Source organism: Pempheris klunzingeri, chromosome 5 (genome assembly GCF_042242105.1).
Source record: "Pempheris klunzingeri isolate RE-2024b chromosome 5, fPemKlu1.hap1, whole genome shotgun sequence".
In the NCBI taxonomy this organism is placed as follows: domain Eukaryota; kingdom Metazoa; phylum Chordata; class Actinopteri; order Acropomatiformes; family Pempheridae; genus Pempheris; species Pempheris klunzingeri.
In genome coordinates this window covers 15,569,937-15,589,922 of record NC_092016.1, presented here as the reverse complement: position 1 = coordinate 15,589,922, position 19,986 = coordinate 15,569,937, and the positions used below count along the sequence as shown (strand labels likewise).

The 19,986-nt window shown below is 42.6% G+C and overlaps 2 protein-coding genes across 2 annotated transcripts in view; one reads left to right on the top strand and one right to left on the bottom strand.

The window, feature by feature from the left end:
- The window catches only part of shank3a (SH3 and multiple ankyrin repeat domains 3a), a 143,602-nt gene extending 132,401 nt beyond the window's left edge, over positions 1 to 11,201 (top strand). Inside the window, exons 21-27 of the mRNA XM_070830643.1 lie at positions 794 to 874; positions 1,053 to 1,076; positions 1,482 to 1,609; positions 1,853 to 1,958; positions 2,666 to 3,192; positions 3,290 to 5,403; positions 10,631 to 11,201. Of these exons, the coding sequence (XP_070686744.1) occupies positions 794 to 874; positions 1,053 to 1,076; positions 1,482 to 1,609; positions 1,853 to 1,958; positions 2,666 to 3,192; positions 3,290 to 5,403; positions 10,631 to 11,201 (3,551 nt within the window). The remainder of the gene's footprint in view (positions 1 to 793; positions 875 to 1,052; positions 1,077 to 1,481; positions 1,610 to 1,852; positions 1,959 to 2,665; positions 3,193 to 3,289; positions 5,404 to 10,630) is intronic.
- Positions 11,202 to 15,900: 4,699 nt separating this feature from the next.
- rabl2 (RAB, member of RAS oncogene family-like 2) lies at positions 15,901 to 19,656 on the bottom strand. Its single transcript, XM_070830921.1, has 8 exons — positions 19,031 to 19,656; positions 18,873 to 18,902; positions 18,613 to 18,692; positions 18,447 to 18,526; positions 17,905 to 18,016; positions 17,616 to 17,713; positions 17,266 to 17,349; positions 15,901 to 16,928 (listed from the first exon to the last, which is right to left on the bottom strand). Exons 1-8 carry the CDS (start codon positions 19,135 to 19,137, stop codon positions 16,848 to 16,850), a joined length of 672 nt encoding a protein of 223 aa, XP_070687022.1. The 5' UTR covers positions 19,138 to 19,656; the 3' UTR covers positions 15,901 to 16,847.
- Between the last annotated feature and the right edge of the window lie 330 nt (positions 19,657 to 19,986).

Sequence of the window (19,986 nt, the reverse complement as noted above, 5' to 3'; positions counted from 1 at the left end):
AGTTTGCATTTGCAGCTAACATTTAGCCGATGTGTTTTACCGCTTTGAGTGGGACGATAACAGCCCAGTTGCCTTTGTGTGTGTATAGCAGGATTGGAAGGCTCCCATGGGATTCAGGGTATAAAGTCTACAGCACATAATTTTTCTTAGCTGTTCAATTTACTGTCATCTCTTCGTCTGTCAGCCCACATGTCATTATGTCCTCCCTCAGGGACTTTTCTCTGTGTATCTGCATGTGGTCCTGCATGTGGGAGGATATGCGTGTGTGTAAGCCAGTGTGTATGTCCGATGCACGCCTGCTAAATTCTAGACAGGCAGCATATTAAAAGTAAGATGGATGACTTTCTCCCTCTCTTTGCCACCTTCGCTTTGCTCGTTCTGCCTATTGTGGCAGACAAATTATATTGTTCTGAGTGTAATGGGGGATTTCAGAAAGCTAGAGATGTTACAGAAAGGACTGAGCTGTACATTTACTGCCTCTGGGCTCCTCAACAGAGAGGAATTCTTGCAGGACAAAGACTAAAAAACTGAAAGTCTCCGAGACAGATTGACAAATTTGCAAGCCGTTGGACCAACAGAAAACAAAATATGAAGAAGTTGGGCTCTAACCGTAGCCTGAACAAGGTCCTGACTAAGTGTGAGGCGTCCAGTTCGTCTGAATTTGACCAGATCAAAGCAGTGAAGACGGGATGGGCTGGACGTCTGGGGAGTGCCAGGAGGGCACTGAGCCGCAAAGCCAAAGGATTTTCATCCCCCTCAACTTCATCCTCAACACCATGCCTTTTCTCCACAGCTCCCCCGCCACCCAAGAGAGCTCCCAGCACCACCCTGACACTGCGCTCTAAGTCCATGACCGCTGAGCTGGAAGAATTGGGTGAGTGCCAGAGAGCTGGCATGCAAACATCACACTCTCTTCCTCCTTTTCTGTCACATTTCTGCTTTCCCTTTGTCATTAAAACTTGGTGTGTCTCCTAACTTTTAGAATAGTCACTTCTGTTGGCTTGTTCTTGTCATTTTTCCTCCTCTGCTGACGCAATCTTTTTCCCACCAAGCTTCTGCTCGGAGGAGAAGAGGAGGTGAGTCTGAGACAAGAAATTGACACCTCTCTGAACGTCATAAAGATGACTTATCACTGCTGTCAGTTTAAGCAGTGTTGATTTAGATCAAAAGAGCAGAACACTTGAACTATGTGGACTCTTTCTCCACCTTTTGTCTTTTCTCTTTCTCTGTCTCTTTCAACTCTTAGTGCTCACTCCTCTGTGGTCATCAAGGAAACACAGTTAACTTGAATTGAGATAGTGCAGTGATTTTGTATAATACCACAGAGCATGAACTCACATTGTAGTTTCTAGCTACACTTTAGAGATGCCTTTTTAATCACAGTTTGTACTCTCTACTTTGTTCGCAATGTCAGAAATTATGACACGTTTCCCTGGTCTTATGTCTCAATATTTAGTTCTGGCTCATTTCCTTCTCAACAGAGAGACTAGATGAGATGTTGGCATCCCAGGAGTCTATGTTGCGTTCTCAGCCCTCAGAGGCAGATTACAGAGCAGCCACCGTCAAACAACGGCCTACCAGCAGGAGAATAACACCAGCAGAGATCAGTGTGAGTGCATCTACAGACAGCACACTGGCATACAGCATATGCCACTAAGCTGGCATACATTCAAACTTAGTCTGACACATTATGTACTCAAAAACACGTGGGCTACAAAGCACCTCACTGCACTTTGTGCTACTTTGTTCTTGGTATTCTGCATACTGTGTTTTTAGGAGTTTAATTGTAGCTTTAAAGGCATTAAAATTGCGTTTCATAGCACGGCTAATTCTTGGTTTTGTTGTGCACTAGTCACTGTTTGAAAGACAAGGGATGACTCTACATGGAGGTCTTCACCCAGGCATGGAGAAAGGCCACATACCACTACCAAAGGGGATGTCCAGGACCAAGTCTTTTGGTAAAATAATCACCCATCCTGTACATATTCAAATCAGGTGAATGATAGTGTATCTTACGTATAGTATGCTTGTAGGTAATATACTGACATGTTGAGAATATAAGGAGGCTTCTTTCTTTTTTCCAGTATATGCATCACTACACCCACAAAGAATAGCATCTAGACAGCAGTACACACGTAGAAAACACTGAGGATGAAGGTGCATCATCATCAAACTAATTTAAAGTTCCCGCTGAAAAGTGATAACAAATGTTAACAGTTAAAATGCTTACAAATGTAAATGTTTACCTTGCAGTACATGTTCAGAATGTGCAAATTTGCTTATTGGATATTCACAGAAACAGATTTGCCGAGCAGATGTTCATGTCCTATTTCAAAAGCAGATATACACATACATTATTGAGACTCTCTGTATTATTCAACTTTTTGTTGTCCTGTTTTCAAGTACATTCATTAAATGAATGTTGAATTCATTGTTAAATAAGTCAAAAATAGTTACAGAGTTACACGTTCTATTAAAGCAATATATAGCTGGGTTTGAGACACCTGATACATCAACTGAGTGACTAAACAGATTTACAGATGGATGCATTACACTGTATGTTTCATGAGGCAGCTGTGGACATGCTAGACTGGTATAAAATGATCCTTCTTCATGAGCCTACTTCCTGTCATCAGATGATCTGTGCTCTTCCCTCCCCCATCAGGTGCCACTGAGGAAGATCGGCTGTCTGCTCTTGTAGGCGAGCACAGATTTCCCCGCAGTTCCTCTATGACTGACAGCCTCCGAGACCACTCACAGCCCCATCCCATCCCCCCACCACCACAAATGGCACCTCCTCCTCCTCCCTACTACCTAGACACTGGTCCTCCCCCAGCTTTCTGCCCCCCACCTCCCCCATCTAGGACTCAGAGTCAGGGCCATGAGCCTGGAGGACGCTCCAGCTTCAAGCCCTCCTCCTTGGACCTGCCTTACGAGGCCGCTCAGCGTCAGGCCACACACATCGAGAGACAGAAGAAAGCCCGCTCCATGATCATCCTCCAAGACTCTTCCCATTTACCAGTAGAACCCACAGAAATTCCCCGTCCTTCTGCTGCTACTCCACCTGAGCGAATCAAAAGGAAGGGTCGGGTCATTGACAACCCTTATGCTAATGTCGGTCAATTTAGCATTGGACTATACACACCCACCAAGCCCCAGAGGAAGAAAAGTCCCCTGGTGAAACAACTACAGGTAGGTTACATTTTGGGGATGGTCTTTGATTTATTCTATTTTTTTTACTTTAGTGCCAAAGACCCTCTGATTTTGATTGTTGTTTTGTCTACTTCAGGTGGAAGATGCACAAGAAAAAGCTAGTTTGGCCTTAGCTGCTGCCCACTCTCGAGACAGCTCACCCTCAGGACGACACCCACATACCCATGGGCACACACACACCAGCCGTGCAGACTACTACCAGCAGCAGTTGATGGCTGAGCGAGAGCGTATGCGTGCCCAGGGAGAGGTGATGTTGCAGGGTAAGGGCCCCTTTGCCGCTGCAATTGCTGGCGCAGTGAAAGATCGTGAGCGTCGACTAGAAGAGCGGAGGAAATCCACTGTCTTCCTTTCTGTTGGGACCATGGAGGGGGCATCTACCACCAGCTCTGATGCCCCCTCTCTGACTCAGTCTCACTCCATCGATGAACGGATGCTCACTCGAGAGCTGGGACAGCTGCCTCCCCCTGCCTTGGCCCTGAGCCCCTCACCTAGTGGGACCACCTTTATCCATCCGCTCACAGGAAAGCCCCTGGACCCCAACTCTCCACTGGCTCTTGCGCTGGCCGCAAGGGAGAGGGCACTGACCTCCCAGAGCCAGTCCCCAACTAGCAGCCCAGAGCCTAGGACTAAACAGGAGCGCACAGGCCAGGGTGTAATATTTATTGACCCTCAGACCAAAGAGTCTCCACATGGAGAAGGGGTACCCTCATCTCCCCCTTTCTCACCTAAAAGCGCCAAGGCAGCGGGGTATGGAGTTGGATCATCATCAGTTTTAGTTCCCCAGCCCACCAAACCACAGTGGGCAACGTCACCATCACCTGTATCTTTCCGACAGGAGATGGAGGCCAGAGTAGAGGAGAGGAAGGAGGAGAAGAGACTAGAGGATAAAAAAAGTATGTTGATTAGTATTATGGATACTTCGCAGCAGAAAACAGCAGGGCTAATCATGGTCCATGCTACCAGTAACGGCCAGGCTGTTGGGGTTGGTTCAGAACTAGAACAGGCGCCTGCCCCAACACCCACAGAGCCCAGCAAATCTCCAAGTCCACGAGCTAAATCCCCTAGTCCTACAGTCGCCCAGCCCCAGGCCCAGCTTCAGGCCCAACCTCAAACTCAGCGTCCTGCCAGTCCAGCCCAAGAGAAGAGTCTGGCTCAGGGAAGCTCAGAGGAGGATGTGGATCCATACACAGTGACCCTGCCCCCTGCAATGTTGTCCTCCAGTGATGAGGAAACCAGAGAGGACCTACGCAAGATTGGAGTTGTTCCACCACCAGATGAGTTTGCCAATGGGCTGCAGGCACAGGCACAGGCACAGGGGATGCCAGTGTCCCCAACTAAACCTGCCTCCTCTCCCACCACCCCTACAACACCAACACCCAAAACTCCCTCGACCCCAACAACCCCAACTGTGACCCCCACACAACCTCAGCCTCCCCAGCCTCCACCTCCACCCAGTGCAGCAGCTGTCTCAGGGAAGCCCTCTGACCCTCTGGAGCCCCCACCGGTGGGCGAGTCTGGCTCTGCGGCTGACTCAGGCGTGGAGGAGGCTGACACACGCAGCTCCAGCGAGAGAGAGCGAGACCACCATCTTGAGACCACCAGCACCGTCTCCACAGTTTCCAGCATGTCCACATTGTCCTCAGAAAGCGGCGAGCCTGCCGACACACACACCACACACACCTCCTATGCTGACGGGCAGACTTTTGTGCTCGACAAGCCGCCAGTGCCTCCTAAGCCCCGACTCAAGTCCCAGATAGGAGGCAGTAAAGGCCCCGTCACCTTCAGGGACCCTCTGCTGAAGCAGAGCTCTGACAGCGAGCTGCTATCACAGCAACAGGCTGCTGCCCTGGCTGCTGCTGCAGCTGGAGGAGCTGGGCTGCCCTCAGGTGGTTCAGCCTCAGTGACTGGACTAGCCCCTAGTAAGCCGCGCTACCTCTTCCAGCGGAGGTCCAAGCTGTGGGGGGACCCAGTGGAGCCTCGTGGGCCAGGGGTGGGTCTAGGTATTGGGAGTTTGGGCAATCTTGGTGGGCTGGGACTGGGGCTGGGTGCGGATGAGGGAGCAAAACCATCTGTCATGGGGGAGCTCAGTTCACGACTACAGCAGCTAAATAAAGACACTAGGTCATTAGGAGAGGAACCACTAGGAACATCACTTGACCCTGGGAGGAAGTCACCTGTGACAGGTGCCAGGTAAGAGACAAGACTAAAATACAAAACTAATGGTTATATTAAAAACGAATGATTTCAAGTTTCATTGATATCTTTTACTCATATGGTGGCAGAGATATTGCAGTTAGGAAACTGAAGTAGTTCCAGTGCCGAGGGTTTAATTATTTTCTCGTTTATCAGCATTTTATATCACTGTTTATTTACATCAATTTTTATTCCTAGTTTACTCCTCTTGGTTCCTGCAGTAACAAGCCAATTTCAAGAGGGATTGCAAACACAGAGGCTTTCGTTTATTATTTAAGCAAACATGTATTATAGACATGTTTTCAAGTTTATTTTAGTGAAATCTGATTGCATTTCTCTGGACAGAGGGATAGCTGAGGGCTGAGTCAAAGACAGCGGCTTTAAATTTAATTTCTGTGCATGATCTGGTTTTACTCAAGTTTTGAAATATGTAAATTAATCCATATATTTGTGTTGGTAAGCGATAATTAGATCAGAGGTCACCAGAATTGCTGGCATTAGCTTCCCAATTTGGGAATGTTATTGTAACAATGTTGTTAATATGTGCTATACCTTTCTATGGGTCATACAGTGTGTGAATTATAAAGATAAAAAAGAGGCGAAAACAAGCCTGCTTCTCAGACGGCGACACAAGGGTTATCTGAAACATCTGAAGCACAGGCCTGTTTTTTGTCTGTTATCTGTGGGTTTCTTTTTTTTTCGCATCATACCTGAGAGTACAATGAAGTCCTTTATATTTCTGCAGATGTGCGGACACCGAAGAGAGTAAACCTTAAGGTTATAAACCCTAGGGTAAACTTAAGCTTTTTTTTAAACATATTTTTTCCTAACAACTAATCCCATTTAAAGCGAACAACCCTTTTATACATTTTGTTTCATGCATTTTCTGTTAAATATTATATGTTACCTTGTTTGCATCACCCTATTTTTTCACTTACAGAATCTTTATGACTAAAATTAATTTAAAGAGAGAATTAAAAGAGAAAGTATTTGGGTATCATACTGTGTGGACAAATCATTGGTTTTAGATATATACAGTAGTACTACAATCAATGGCTCTGGTCTTGGGTCTAACCTGCTCTGTGCTTCTATAGTTACTGCTGTACTCCTCGACCTCCTGTTAAGTGTCCTGTGTTGTTAAGTACATACAGTAGACAGTAGTATTCAATAGGTTAGTGTTGTGCAGTTTGAGTGAGTGTGTGTGTGTGTGTGTGTGTGTGTGTGTGTGTGTGTGTGTGTGTGCGTGTGTGTGTGTAGTAGATTATCTGTTGGTGCAAACAAGGTAACAGGGCTTGTAGGCATGCACTTCCTGGAAGCCTCTCCTCATCCCACACACACTCTCACTGTTGGGTTGTGACCTTTGATCCTGCTAGCAGCTATCCTTCCAGCTTTTCCTTGAGCTTTTCCCAGAGTCCTTGTTCAAATACTGCATAATACATCCTTTAATTCACAGCTTTTGCAGCCGTCACTGATATCAATTTGATAAGAGCAGAAACAGTAGTTTCCTTCTTATCACCGTCCCTCATTCAACAGGAATATCAGTGATAACCTCAAAGTTTCAAGGATGTATTTTCAGAATTATTTGAACTTGACCAAACGATAATGGTGTGTCATGTTAAAAACACCCCTCCCCCCCATTGATCTTGGCATTAACAGCCATGTTAATGATGAGACTACCAGACAAAGTCCTGACCTTGTCAAACGTTCTGAGGTGCCACGTGGAGTAACTGTCATGTAAATGGTAATGTCTTCTCTTTTGATCCACTCAGGATTTAGCTTAGACTTTTTCCTCAGGTGTACAATAACCTGTCACAGCCTGGTTGTGTTTTATGGCTTGGCAGGTTGGAAGTTAATGTCCGATATTTGAATACAGAATATATGCTGTCTTTTTTGGTTGTCTATTGTAGTTTTACTCAGGAGAGAAAGTGACTGAATTGATTTTAATTCTAATGTGCTGTTCAGGGCTGTCATTCATATACAGTTATTTATCAGTTCAGTTCTCAGAGCTCAGGAGTTTGTAGGTACTCCTCAGATACATTTGATTTTCATAGCCTGGCTCCTTTCCTGCCCTCCTCTTGCATTTTTGTTCATGTGAATAAGGAGGGTGGAAAAATAAGCTTTGATGTTAACTGTTCTTCACTGCTGATTAAGAGAAGCAGAAAGATATAAAGAGACAATCTGCGCTTGAGAAGATGTTACAGTAGAGTCTTTCACATCCCTCTCATCATATTAACATCAGCACAAGGAGCTGACCAGCTCCACACAACTGAAGCTCAAGTGCATTGCATTTTTGTGTTTCCACCTTGCTGTCAACTAAAGTAGTTATGTAGCTATCGAATGCAACATCTGCACAAGGCACAATTTTGTAACCATAACTGTTGTCCTCTACATGGAAGTGACAGTGTAGTTTGATGTCAGCAGATGTCTGCTTCTACGTCTTGTTGTTGCTTGTGAATGCTGGATTTACCCCAGTGCCTTCATAAATGTAGCAGTGTCATTTGCTTAATTTAAACCATCAGTTTTTAAAAAATTAAAGCTGTTGTGCAAGCATAAACTTTTCTTTACTGTGAAAGCCTTATAAGTCCAGCCCCATGCAGTCCCATTCTCTTACCAGTACTGTGCTATTCATAGCATCGTAGCATTCAAGCAAAATAGTTTAGGTTGCAAAGCTATTGCTTCCCTATAGTTGAAGACAATGCATCGCCTGGGTGACCACAAATGAAATATGCAGTCGCCATGTGACACTGTGCCGAACTCAGCCATCAATCATTGATCCGTACCTCAACAGCCTCATGATCCTTCGATGGAAAACGTGACCATGATATCAAATAAAACATATCATGTAACGCTCGCTTCTGATTGAGCTCATAGTTTCCTGAGATTACGCAATCAAAGCCATCCCCACCATATCCATCCTGACAGCTGATTGCCTACGGCTGCGACAAAGATTATCATGCACACTATTATTTCTCTCTCTTTCTGCTTCTGCATCGGTTTTTCCTCACCTACTGGAGCATTTCACATAGAGAATAGGCATCCCAGCATCCTTAATTGTAATGTTCCTCCATCACTTACACCATCCACTGTGTGCCCCATTTAAACCCCTTCAAAAACCACACATGCTGCTGTATGTCTTTCTTGTATCCACCATGTTCACATGCTGTGTATCATAGCTTTGGGTTGTTTAAGACCTGTGGTTCTCATTTTGTTTCAGTTGTGCTCTTTGGTTTTCTGTTCTTCTGTTTATGTAATTTGCATAACTTTGTTTTTTTATTTTTTTCAGTGATTGTGTTTAGGATGGCCACGGTCCCTGACTGTTTTGCTTATTGGACACTGTAGGTTTCTTAGACCGCCGTAAAATTGAACCAAAACATCTCACAATCTGTATTTCTTGATTAGAAAAACATACATTCCTTATAAAAAATGCAGCACACACAAATGTAAATTGAAAACACATATATAAATGTATGTTTGCCAACAAGAATAAGTGTGCATAATTTAAGAATAAGTACAAAAACAACCACAAAAGTCAAGGGACATGTGCCTACCTTTTGCTTGTTTGTTTATTTGTTTGTTTTCCTTTGTTTGTGCAGTGTTTGATATGTGAATAGTGTGCTCATTTCTCTCTCATGTAGCCCACTGGTCAGACCTTCCAGTGCTGAAGCCTGCTCTGCTCTCTTTGCCATGCTTATGCATTAATACCACTATCACACATACACACACACACATTCATACATGTGTGCATACTCAGAGCCATACCCAAGCAGTCACACACTCACGCACACACACACACCTGTGCACATACTTTGCGCATGTCAAAGACAGCGGAGTTGGCTGAAGCAGACCATAAAAGTCTGGTTGGCAGGCTGTGTCTCATGGAGTGATGCTAACATTCTCTCCCATTGCTCTCTCTCTGCTCACCTTGCATGCTCCGCCCTGCTGCTCTGATCTGATTGGTCTAGAACTGACTGTGCGCCCAGGAGGGCAGGACGACTGTGTAAGTGCGCATGGAGCTCATCTCATATCCGTCGGCTCCCTGTAGTCTGATCATTTTTCCAGCCTGTGTGCTGCCTAGCTACCTTTGTTCCATTACCCTCTTTAGCCTAAATCTCACCCATATCACAGTTTTCCAAGACATGCAGTAGGGGTGTCACACCTCTACTTAAGATACTGACTAACATGCATGAATAAAACATGGACCATTGCACCAACTCTTACCACATCTAGGCCCTTCTTTTCTGCTTCTCCCTGCTTGCACCAAAGTAGATAAAACTCTCATGTTAGCCTTACTCTCCAATCATCTCTCTTCTCCTTTCTGGCCATCTTTTCCTCCATTACATCAGCAGTATACTAATGGCCACTTCTAGACCACATTTATGCTCATTTTTCAAAAGAGGGTCAAATGTGAAAGAAAGTAGTTAAACTAGCACTTCTTGTACTTAGGAGTGTTTCTGCAGTATCAGATTCCTGTTATTTAAGAATTATTGACAGTTCTTGTTAGTAAATTTCCTCTTCATGCTGCAGATGGTAAGATTGCTTTGGTTGGTCACCGAGACTCCCTAAATGGTAGATTTAAATGTTAACTACACTTCAGAGATAACTAAGTATTAATTTGATTAAAGTAAGCTAAGCTTTGGAAAAAGATGCTTGTGTACGTCCACATGGCCTTTCAGTGATACATTTCATATCTGTTAATGAATAAGCTAATTTATAGATCTGTAGATTGCCTACTCTCTCTCTCTATATATATATATATATGTGTGTGTGTGTGTGTGTGGGTGTGGGTGTATTGTATTTGTCATTAAAATATGAATTCAGTGCTTTCAGGTTAGTGCTATCTGCAATTTCAATGTAAAACACTAAATCTGTAACTCTATTCTGTAGGTGGGTCATGGTAATCACTTTAGGGAAACATATCATATGCCTTAACAGGAAGTAGCTTTCGATTAAATTCATTAGAGGAAAAAGCCTGTCAGGGATGGTCAGATGGACTGAAACTCAGTGCTGCTTTAATGTTGCTGTGATGTGAGACGAGCTCGGTCTGTCTAACAGTCATTAACCTCCAGCCTACACTAACTTCAATTTTAAAAGAACTTACAGCTGTTTATACATATAACCCAAAGCTTAGTCTCCTTTTCTGCTTCTTTATTTTCACTTTGTTCAACTTTAACTCTTCTGTTGACATTCCTGGAACCCTCTCTCTGTCTCTGTCTGTCTCCACCAGACTTTTCAGCAGCCTAGGCGAGCTCCACACCATTTCTCAGAGAAGCTATGGCACCACATACACCATCCGCCCTGGCAGCCGTTACCCCGTCACCCGACGCACCCCAAGCCCAGGTTCAGGCTCACCTGATCGGGGCGACCCTCTTGGACGATTCTCAGGCTTCGGCCTACCAACCTCACCGACTACACCGCCACAAACCATCCTAAAATCCTCTAGCCTCAGCCTACCCCAGGAGCCGAAAGAGGTCCGCTTTGTAATGAGGAGCTCCAGCGCCCGTTCCCGCTCACGCTCCCCGTCCCCGTCCCCCTCCCATTCCCCTGGGCTGGGGTCACCGCTTTTAGCCCTGCGACCCTTCCACCAGAAACCCCTCCACCTCTGGAATAAGTACGACGTCGGAGACTGGCTGGATAGCATCAATCTGGGGGAGCACAGAGCAGGGTTTCAGGAACATGAGATCGAAGGCTCTCACCTCCCAGCTCTCACCAAGGATGACTTTGCAGAGCTGGGAGTGACACGAGTCGGACACCGCATGAACATTGAACGAGCACTAAAACTGCTGCTAGAGAGCTGACCCCTGCCCTGAAACACAGCAACAGACGAAGAGAAAGATGAAGATAGAGCGGACAAGATGTAGAGTTGATGAAAGAGAAACAACAGCGACCGCTCCACTTTTACTCTGGCTGCTTTTATGTTCTGCATCACAAATGTTTACCTGTCGTCCTTAGCGACACTTTACGTTCCCGTTCTGCATTAATACCCTGCACTTGGCACTGCACTGAAGAGGAGGAGTCAATACATTCGTCCCCCTCTACTCGGCCCTTAGTGTCTGCCCACCTCCTTGCCTGCAGCCAATTAGATCAGACCTCAAAATGGGCTCTGGTCTTTCTTTGCCGAGGAGAATCGCATGAGCTCCAATTAAAACATTTGATTTGTGAAAGCTTCAGTTGTTCCCTTAGTAACACCCACAGTTCCTTTCTCACTATTCCCTCCTCTCCTCTCTACCTCTATCCCTCCATCTATTGGGCCTCTGAAAGCCTTTTGCAGTTTGGTAAGGGAGAAGAGGAAGAATTTTAGTTCAGATCAGAGAGCTCAGTTGCCTTTCAAAATATTTATACAGAGATCAACAATGATGAACACAGGACTATGGACATAGTGCTGACACAGCTCTGAAAAGGTGTGTCTTCTCTATAACTGCTGTTGTTTTTAAACCGAAGACTTTTGAGCCCAGAGGTGGAGCTCCACAAAGTAAACCACGGGAGAAAACCCCTCTGCCTTGGTACCCAGACTGTGCTATCTATTAATATTTTGAGAATGTTTAACCAACACTCGTGGCTTTTTTCATAATCAATTTTTTGGTTTTCCAAAGGGAATATTATATATAGGTATTATATAATATGATATATATGTATCTAAATATAGCTTTCAGAAGAAAAGACAATGTTGCAAAGAGGAAATGTAATAAATTAATCTGCGCCTGTTTTTGGTTTTTAGTATAGAAAGCAGAGAGAAATCTTTAAATTTATTCCACCAATAGTTTACTCATTTCTACCAATTATATATATATATATATATACATATATATATTTGAAATTTAAAAAGTATATAGATATGGAAATTAAATTTTTGTCATAGATATACAATTTTCCTCATGGTCACCCTTTCTTGAACCGTAGCATGACAAGTTGCATCATGTCTTGAACAGAGTTTGTTGTTTGTTTTTACTTTCTTAAGGTCTTCCTTCATACTAAAGGGCATCCCATAATGTGAGGCTGAGACCCCAGTTGACACCCATCCCTACTGCTTCAGCTACAGATCTCACTGACGTGGTTCTCGTTTTTTTAATCCACAATAGCATACAGTAAGGACCACCTAATGAGACAGCTAATTTGGTAAAAGGGGCTCGTCATCTTTTGCCTGTTTATCACTCAGGGATGGAAGTTTGGGGCACTAGCATGGAGAGGTTGTCAGCTGTTGTTTTAATACTATCTATTCAAATTCTTACCTGTGAGGACAATTCAACACCACAACGCTAGAGAGCTAGTAAAATTTCCATCCCTGTGACCCCTGATGGTGCTTCTCAGATCAGGCTGCACAAGTTCTGGTTTTGTGAAAGAAGGACGTCTGGGATTTTTTTTTTTTAGCGGAAATCTCTTTCAGATTTTATTTTCGCAGCAGAAGGAAACTACTGTTTAGTTCCAAGTGTGTGAACCCAGGCAAATAAGCTTAAACCATTTGTTTTCCCTAAAATCTACTTTTACCTGAAGTACACAAACTTGTCTTGAGCTAGATATTAAGTATGTGCCCCTGTGAAATGCCACTGCAGGAAACGTGTCTGTAGTTTATCAGGCTGTGGGGATGGGAAAGCCTCTGTTGGGTCTTAAAGAAAATTCAGTATTTTACAACCTGGCTGTGTCTTGAAACGTTGCTGCTTCCCTGTATCTTCACGGTTTACTTAGTGAGTGAAATATTATCATAAACGGTGGCAGCCAGAACTGTAAAAATAAGACCCAGGTTGTAAAAAAAAAACAAAAAAAAAAAAACAGGAATTTTCCTTTAACAATACAAAATCTACAATTGTACTCATGAGTAGCTTCTGCTGGCAGTGAGAAACAGTGAGTTTTATTCACGCAACAAAAAGCATTTTATCCATAGCTATTCTCTAACAGAAGGCCAGGTAACGTCTGTTACCACTAACAACCTCTGTACATCAGCAGCATCCAGTCAGTATGCCAAGGCACTTTCACTTGGCAACAACTTGTGTGCATCTTTTTTCTTTTTGCTAGCAGTTTGTAAAAGCGGGTGGTGAATATAGCGTCGTATCTGGGTTGTAGGAATAGCACTCACTGCCTCACTGTGACCTCACTGATTATTTTACTTCTGACTCCAGTGTTACAGTATGTCCTCTGACTCATTTGGACTTTTTGTGTTTATTGTTTTCTATTCTCTCTTCTTTGTTTTTTTCTTTCTTCGTTGATTTGTTACCCTCGGACACTGTGGGTAGATTTTGTAGCGTGTGAAACATGATACTTAAATCTTTCACTCATTTGAATTTTAGAGTGACAGAAAAAAAAAAAGACAGAAAAAATGAATACCCTGTCCATTCTAAACGTACTTACACTTGTAAAAATGAACAAACTACAAATATTTGCTTTTTTTTTAAAATCACAAGCAATGTATATATGATAGATTTCATATAAATTTTTGAAAAACAAAAAGTATATAGATCTATATATGAATGTTTGGCATATATGCATAGTTAACCACCTGTGGAAAAGGTGAGCAGATTTTATTCTTTCTATGAACTCTTGAACTTTTGAACTCTGAACTATGAACTAGGGGATGATTTGCACAAAACAAGGTGACAAGGTGCTAACATAAAAGCCACCCAACGTCTAAGCGCATGCGTGCATCTGGATTCCCTGAATCTCTCTGTGTGGTCGTTCCTCTTCACCATGTGTATATGACTGTGTGTATGTGTGCAAATGCTTGTTTGTTTCCATCTTTTGTGTGTATTTGTCTGAGAGAGAGAGAGAGAGAGAGAGAGAGACAGTGAGAGAGTGTATGGTTGATTGTTAGGGTTTACATCTTTGGAGTTAGTCCACTATAGCCTTACTGTATTACCATCAGAGATTCCCGGCAGTGGCTGTGTCACACAAACACACACACACACACACTTACACACATAAAACTGCACACATATGTTCATCCTCTATTCCACACTGATCATTGTTCTGCATTCTGGTTTTGTACTGAGTGAAGTCTCCACTAAGTGGACCGCTCTGCCTATGAGGGAGAGACGAAGGAGAGAGAGAGAGCGAGAGAGAGATCACCACAGGGTATTTGAACGAAACCATTGTCACATTTTATAATGCAAGACAACTGTAATTCACCTTGTAACTGTGTAGGTACAGCTTATGCAGTGTCACTGTTTTGTACACCCATTCCCAGATGGCATTTGCGCTCCTTACCCTCCACTCTGTCTGGCAGCACTCCTTTTTCCTTTTTCAGACCTTCAGTTTCTGAGTTTTGGATATGCTATATGAGGTGATCCAGTGAGGAACAAACAACACAAAGGAAAAATGTGCCAAAAAATAACTGAACTTTTAACTGTATATTTGTCTTTGCTTTAGGACTATCTTAGTTACAGCATTCTTGAGCTGTTAGACTCAATAATATGGTGCCATCTCCTGGAAATCTTGAGAACTACAGACATTTGTTAGATCCTCCTGTATTTCCTACAGGTGAAATGCAGTCATTATTATTATTTTGTAAAGAAGCAGGCTATTATATGTATGTGTGTGTTTGTGTGTGTGTATATGTGTGTGTATATACATACATACATGCACACATACACACATAGATATATATATAGCCTGTGTTTATCTACCTGTGAGCTTTGCATTACATTTCTATTTAAATTTTGAGACAAAGTATCACAATTGCTTGATTTTACTGTGATGAAGGTTATTATCCAGCTTGGCTTACTGTTCCCATATAAATACAAACACTTAAGAGGTGAACGTGTACAGTCTCAACTCACACAGGCTGGCCTGGTTAGAAGAAACTATGCTGTAGTGAATACCTGGTCAGATGGTTGTGTAAGTTTACCACAAATACAGATGCAAAACAAAATGATGCTACAGAGCAACGTGTAACAGACTTACACATCATTAGGACAAATAAGTTAAGTGAAGGGTTTATCTTTGTCTTATTTTCTAATCAACAAAGCACAATCTACATAGTGTAGGGGGAGCAGTGTAACCTTTTTAAAAACCCACTGGGGTCTGGTCACCCACTGGAACCAGTGATCTTATCATCAAAGGGGTTTTTCTTTCATTGTTGGTTTTCTCCTTGTTTGCACTGTGAAGTTTAGAATGGTGGATGTATCACTGCAACGCCTCAGCCTTGTCTCACAGGCGGACTTCCCCTTCTCAGCATCCAATGACCAGACAACTCAATCATGACTTTTCTCCCAGCGACTTCTGGACGCTTCTAGCATTAGAAATCCCCACGACAGCCCAAGTAGAAATAAAAGTTAACCAGAAGCTACCTAGCATTCTTCATGCAAACAGAGTAAGGGTGATAGCAAAGGCTGAGGCAAGATCTGAGATGTTGCCCAGGATATCTCCACCACAGAGATATATGTTTGTTATATTATGTAATAAATTTATAATTAAAACATGAACTGCATCAAGGTCTTGTTCCTGCTAATTCAGTGTCTCAGCAGTGAAATTATGTTCCAGTGTGATTTATTTCGAGTAAATGCCACACAAAAGTCAAGTATAAATAGAAAACATGGTTTCTGAATAAAACATAGTCATCATATAGAAATAACTGAAAGGTGTGTAAAATGTAGTATCACTTGCTGCCTTCTGGTTTAAAGTTCTTCATTCAACACACCTGCTAATATGAATGAATGTAGACACAACTGTCTCATATCCATCATGAGAGACAGAGCTGGCTGAGACCTTCACAAAGACTGTTCACACATGACTGGCAACTGCATCTTATAATATGCTGAAGTTGACAACTTGGTGCTCTTGTGCCGAGTGCTGAATCACAGCAACTCAGAGAGAGAAACATGATAACAACTTGGTTACATGGTACATTAAATTTTCATTTAAAAAACAGACTTTACGTCGTAATATTGATGCAACAAAAGCAGCCAACAGACACAGCTCCCCGCTGGCACTGCACACAACACTGCACACAAACATGGAGAGCAGCAGCAAATATGGATCATAATCACATGTTGTCTTTGCGCTGTGTGAGTTAGTTTTCAATGCTTCACAGTCTTATATTACAGGACACAAAGTAAGCAAACATTCAGTCTCTTTGTAGGATTTTCTACCATTATTATAGTAAACGATGACGCTAAAACAAATTGGCCTGGTAATCAAGACAATTCCTAATTATTCCACCAGGTTTATTTCCCTGCCAATGTCACTGGACAGATGGTGGGCAGTGACTTAAACCCTGATTAAAAGAGCTTCTGCCAACCACCAGTGGTAGAGTTACAAACCAGTGGTATAAAAGCAGCTCACCAGACATACATAAGGACAAACAGTGTGCCTGTTGATGGTGTCCGTCATAGAGACTCGGACACCTCTGACATTTTGACTAAAAGCACAATGTATTCACAGGATCAGCCCCAGAGGAGGATGAATTATCCATGAGATGACAACAAGTGGGTTTGGTAAGGATCTGTAAACATCTCTCAGACCAGCTCGGGACTCTGAGCTGTCAGTCCGTCCCCATCTGCTTCTGAATTATCCTCCTTCGTCTCCAGGTCGAAGTTCTATAAGATAAAGGCAACAAATAGATACATTTCAGCATCAAAGAAAGTAAATTAGTTCATACATTTACCTCAGTAATAAAAAAGAAGTCATAAAAAAAACTAGATAGTGTTAAGGTTCATGAATACTTTGGCTAATGCAGGTTTTGAGTCTGAATCTGAATATTTTGTATGAAACAAAACAACAATGTTTGATTATAAACCAATTATGGCGTATAAGAGCATTTTTATCATCATTCTTTGCAATCCTTTCCTTGGGGATGTATAAAACTGTACCAGATTAAAAGATGAGCACATCAGTAATGATGCTGTGTTTTGATGTAGGTGATTAGAGGTGTACCTCTAATTCTTGCATCACTTCATCCATGAAGTCGCTGGGGTTTTGCTTGTAGTCCACTGCTCTCTTGATCATCTCTCTGAACATCTGTGGTGACAGTTAACTATCAACAACTATCAACACACACGGCCAGTTCATGTGGTCTGGAATATTAATGAGATTCTGCTGAATTACAGCATGGACTATAAAAGGAACACTGTCAAGTCTGTTGCAGCCTCATGGTGAGAATGACCATTTTGTGAAACTAGACATACTTAATTAAAACTACCTATGAGTTTAAAATGCATGAAGAAATTAATTTTGGGATAACCAACAGTGATACTGCAAGAGAAAAAGAAAAAAAAACTTCAAACCTTAACTACGTTAGTCCCATCAGCTGCTGATACAAAATAAAATGGGAGTCCTTGCTTCTTCCCAAAGTTAAAGCTTCTCTGTGTCACCTTCAAATCAGCTGCAGACATGAAAAAACAAAAATGTTCACATCTGTAACTCTCACGTCATTTTTTGTTGCTTAAACAATCAAAAGGAGAGAGCAAATAGACACTGTATGAACTAATGAAAACATATTTACCTATCCAGCTGTAACATTCACATTTAGTACAATAACAAGAACTGAATGTTCATTGTCAAAGCCAGACTAACCATCAATCTTGTTGGCAACCACACAACAGGGTATCTCCGGTCTGTACTCTCTGAGCTCCTTGTACCAGTTAGCCAGATTCTTATATGTGATCTTCCTTTGAACATCAAAAACCTAAGAGAAAGAAGAGAAGTTTAAAAAAAATGAGGTCATCCTTCTTTGCTGACTGTGTGGCAGCTCCTCAGTTCAGTCATCTAACAAGTCCTTGTTGAGTTCTCTGGAAGAGGATTACCATCTTCATCATCAATCCCAAAACATGACTACATTTTTGTGAGATAAACCCTTTAAGGCCAAAGGAACAAGCAACAAGACGCTTTCCATTAAGAGCAGAGACCCAATGATTCAGGACAACAATACTTAGATATCTCTCTCACCTTTATGTGGAAACTTTTGTTTAAGTTATCCCTCTGAAATAATGAATTCCTTACCTTTCTGAATGCTTTTAACGGTCAGTTATTCTGAGTTTACCTCCCCGCGAGTACCTGGCAGGGAGCGAGTAAGGGCAGGCTAAGGGATTACTGAAAGGCACCTGTGTGTGTCTTACCATGATGCATGCATGTGCTTTGTGGTAGTATGAGGGATGCATGCTTTGAAATCTCTCCTGACCAGCGGTGTCCCAGAAGTCTGGGGATCAACGAAAAAAGCCGATTTAACATTTAGAGAGGACATGGTTGCTGAGAGGAGAGCCAAAGCAGTTGCACAATACATACCAACCACTACTGTCTTGTTTCCTACTGTGGCTGAGTGTTTGTAGAGAGTCAAGGCATAGGTTGACAACTGCTGGGGACGACTGCAGACAGAGTTAAGGATCTTAACCTCTCAGGTCAAACAATCTGCTATGTTGGGACGCACGCCAGCCTGAGGTCAAACAACATGTTGACGCGCAGACAATGGCTGTAATGGATGGTATATAATGACTTACAAAAATGACTAATGAAGGTAGGTGTCATTTTTTTTATTTCAAGGATACTATTCGTCCATGAGAAACCTCTCCATCAGCCTGGGAAACAGAGAAACAGTCTGTGTCAACGCAGGCCAACAGATAATAACACTGAGGGAAGTTTAGATCATAATGAAACACAAACAGCTACAAGGAGCCGAGGTTTATTACAGGTGGCTAATACTCACTTAGATTTACCAACTGCGCTGTCTCCCAGACAGATGATCTTTACTTGTTCGTCTGCATCGTACTTCTTTTGGTCCATTTCAGGAATGCTGCCAAAGTCGCCAGCCATTTTACTCCCCTTTTATCTTTCTATCGTCTTGAATAGTTGATAATTGTAAAATCCAGCGCGTGGCAATCTGAGTGCATAAAAACCTGAAAAAATGACCTAAGCTCCTATAGGAGCTAAAGATAGCACCAGGGGGCTGCTGTTAATGAGAATCAGTGTTAGCTAGCTCGCCGTAGGTTAGCTGAGGATAACATCGTGTAATTCGGCGCGATATCGCTCATTTCACCGGTTCGTCGGTCATCCCGTCAACAAAAATGATGCTAGCTGACAATGAAAGTAGTGCAGAGACTGTCATTGGTTATATTTGTCTTTTTAAAGTCTCACATGAGCACTGTCCCGTTACCCTCACCGTGCGACCTGATCAACGACTGCTGGTTTGTTAACCAGGCTAACGGTACTTATCTAAATGTCGCTGACGGTGTCGTTTATATTATTTAGTCTAACACACGGGAAATTTAACTGAGTTCCTGCACTCATCCAGGTATCCAGATATTAAAAAGTTTGTAGATGTAGCATGATGTCCGCGACGGTTTTCGTTTCTATGCAACGGGGACGCCCGAAGGACCTTTCGTCACTGTTCCTGCTGTCCTTACAAGTGCCTGTCAGAAAATGTTTGGTTTTTCTGACAGGCAAATAATTTTTTTTTTATATTGAATAAAATGCAATTACTTTAATGTCTTTTTACGAATGCAACAGTACGAGTAAAATTGACCAAAATTTGCCGAATAATAACCAGTCATTATGGTAAATACATTTTCTTTCCTCTGTTTCTTGTTTCTTACAAATCGCCGCGAAAATTTGCTATTTCATCGGCCAATGTTCAAATTCAAATTAGGACTATACACAGTGTTT

Coding starts and splice junctions, on each gene's coding strand:
- rabl2 (XM_070830921.1), bottom strand. CDS start 19,137: ATGGCTGGCGACTTTGGCAGCATTCCTGAAATGGACCAAAAGAAGTAC. Junction 18,693..18,872: donor AGGTTTCTCATGGACGAATA/GTATCCTTGAAA, acceptor CTCTGTCTGCAG/TCGTCCCCAGCAGTTGTCAA. Junction 18,527..18,612: donor AAACAAGACAGTAGTGGTTG/GTATGTATTGTG, acceptor GTTGATCCCCAG/ACTTCTGGGACACCGCTGGT.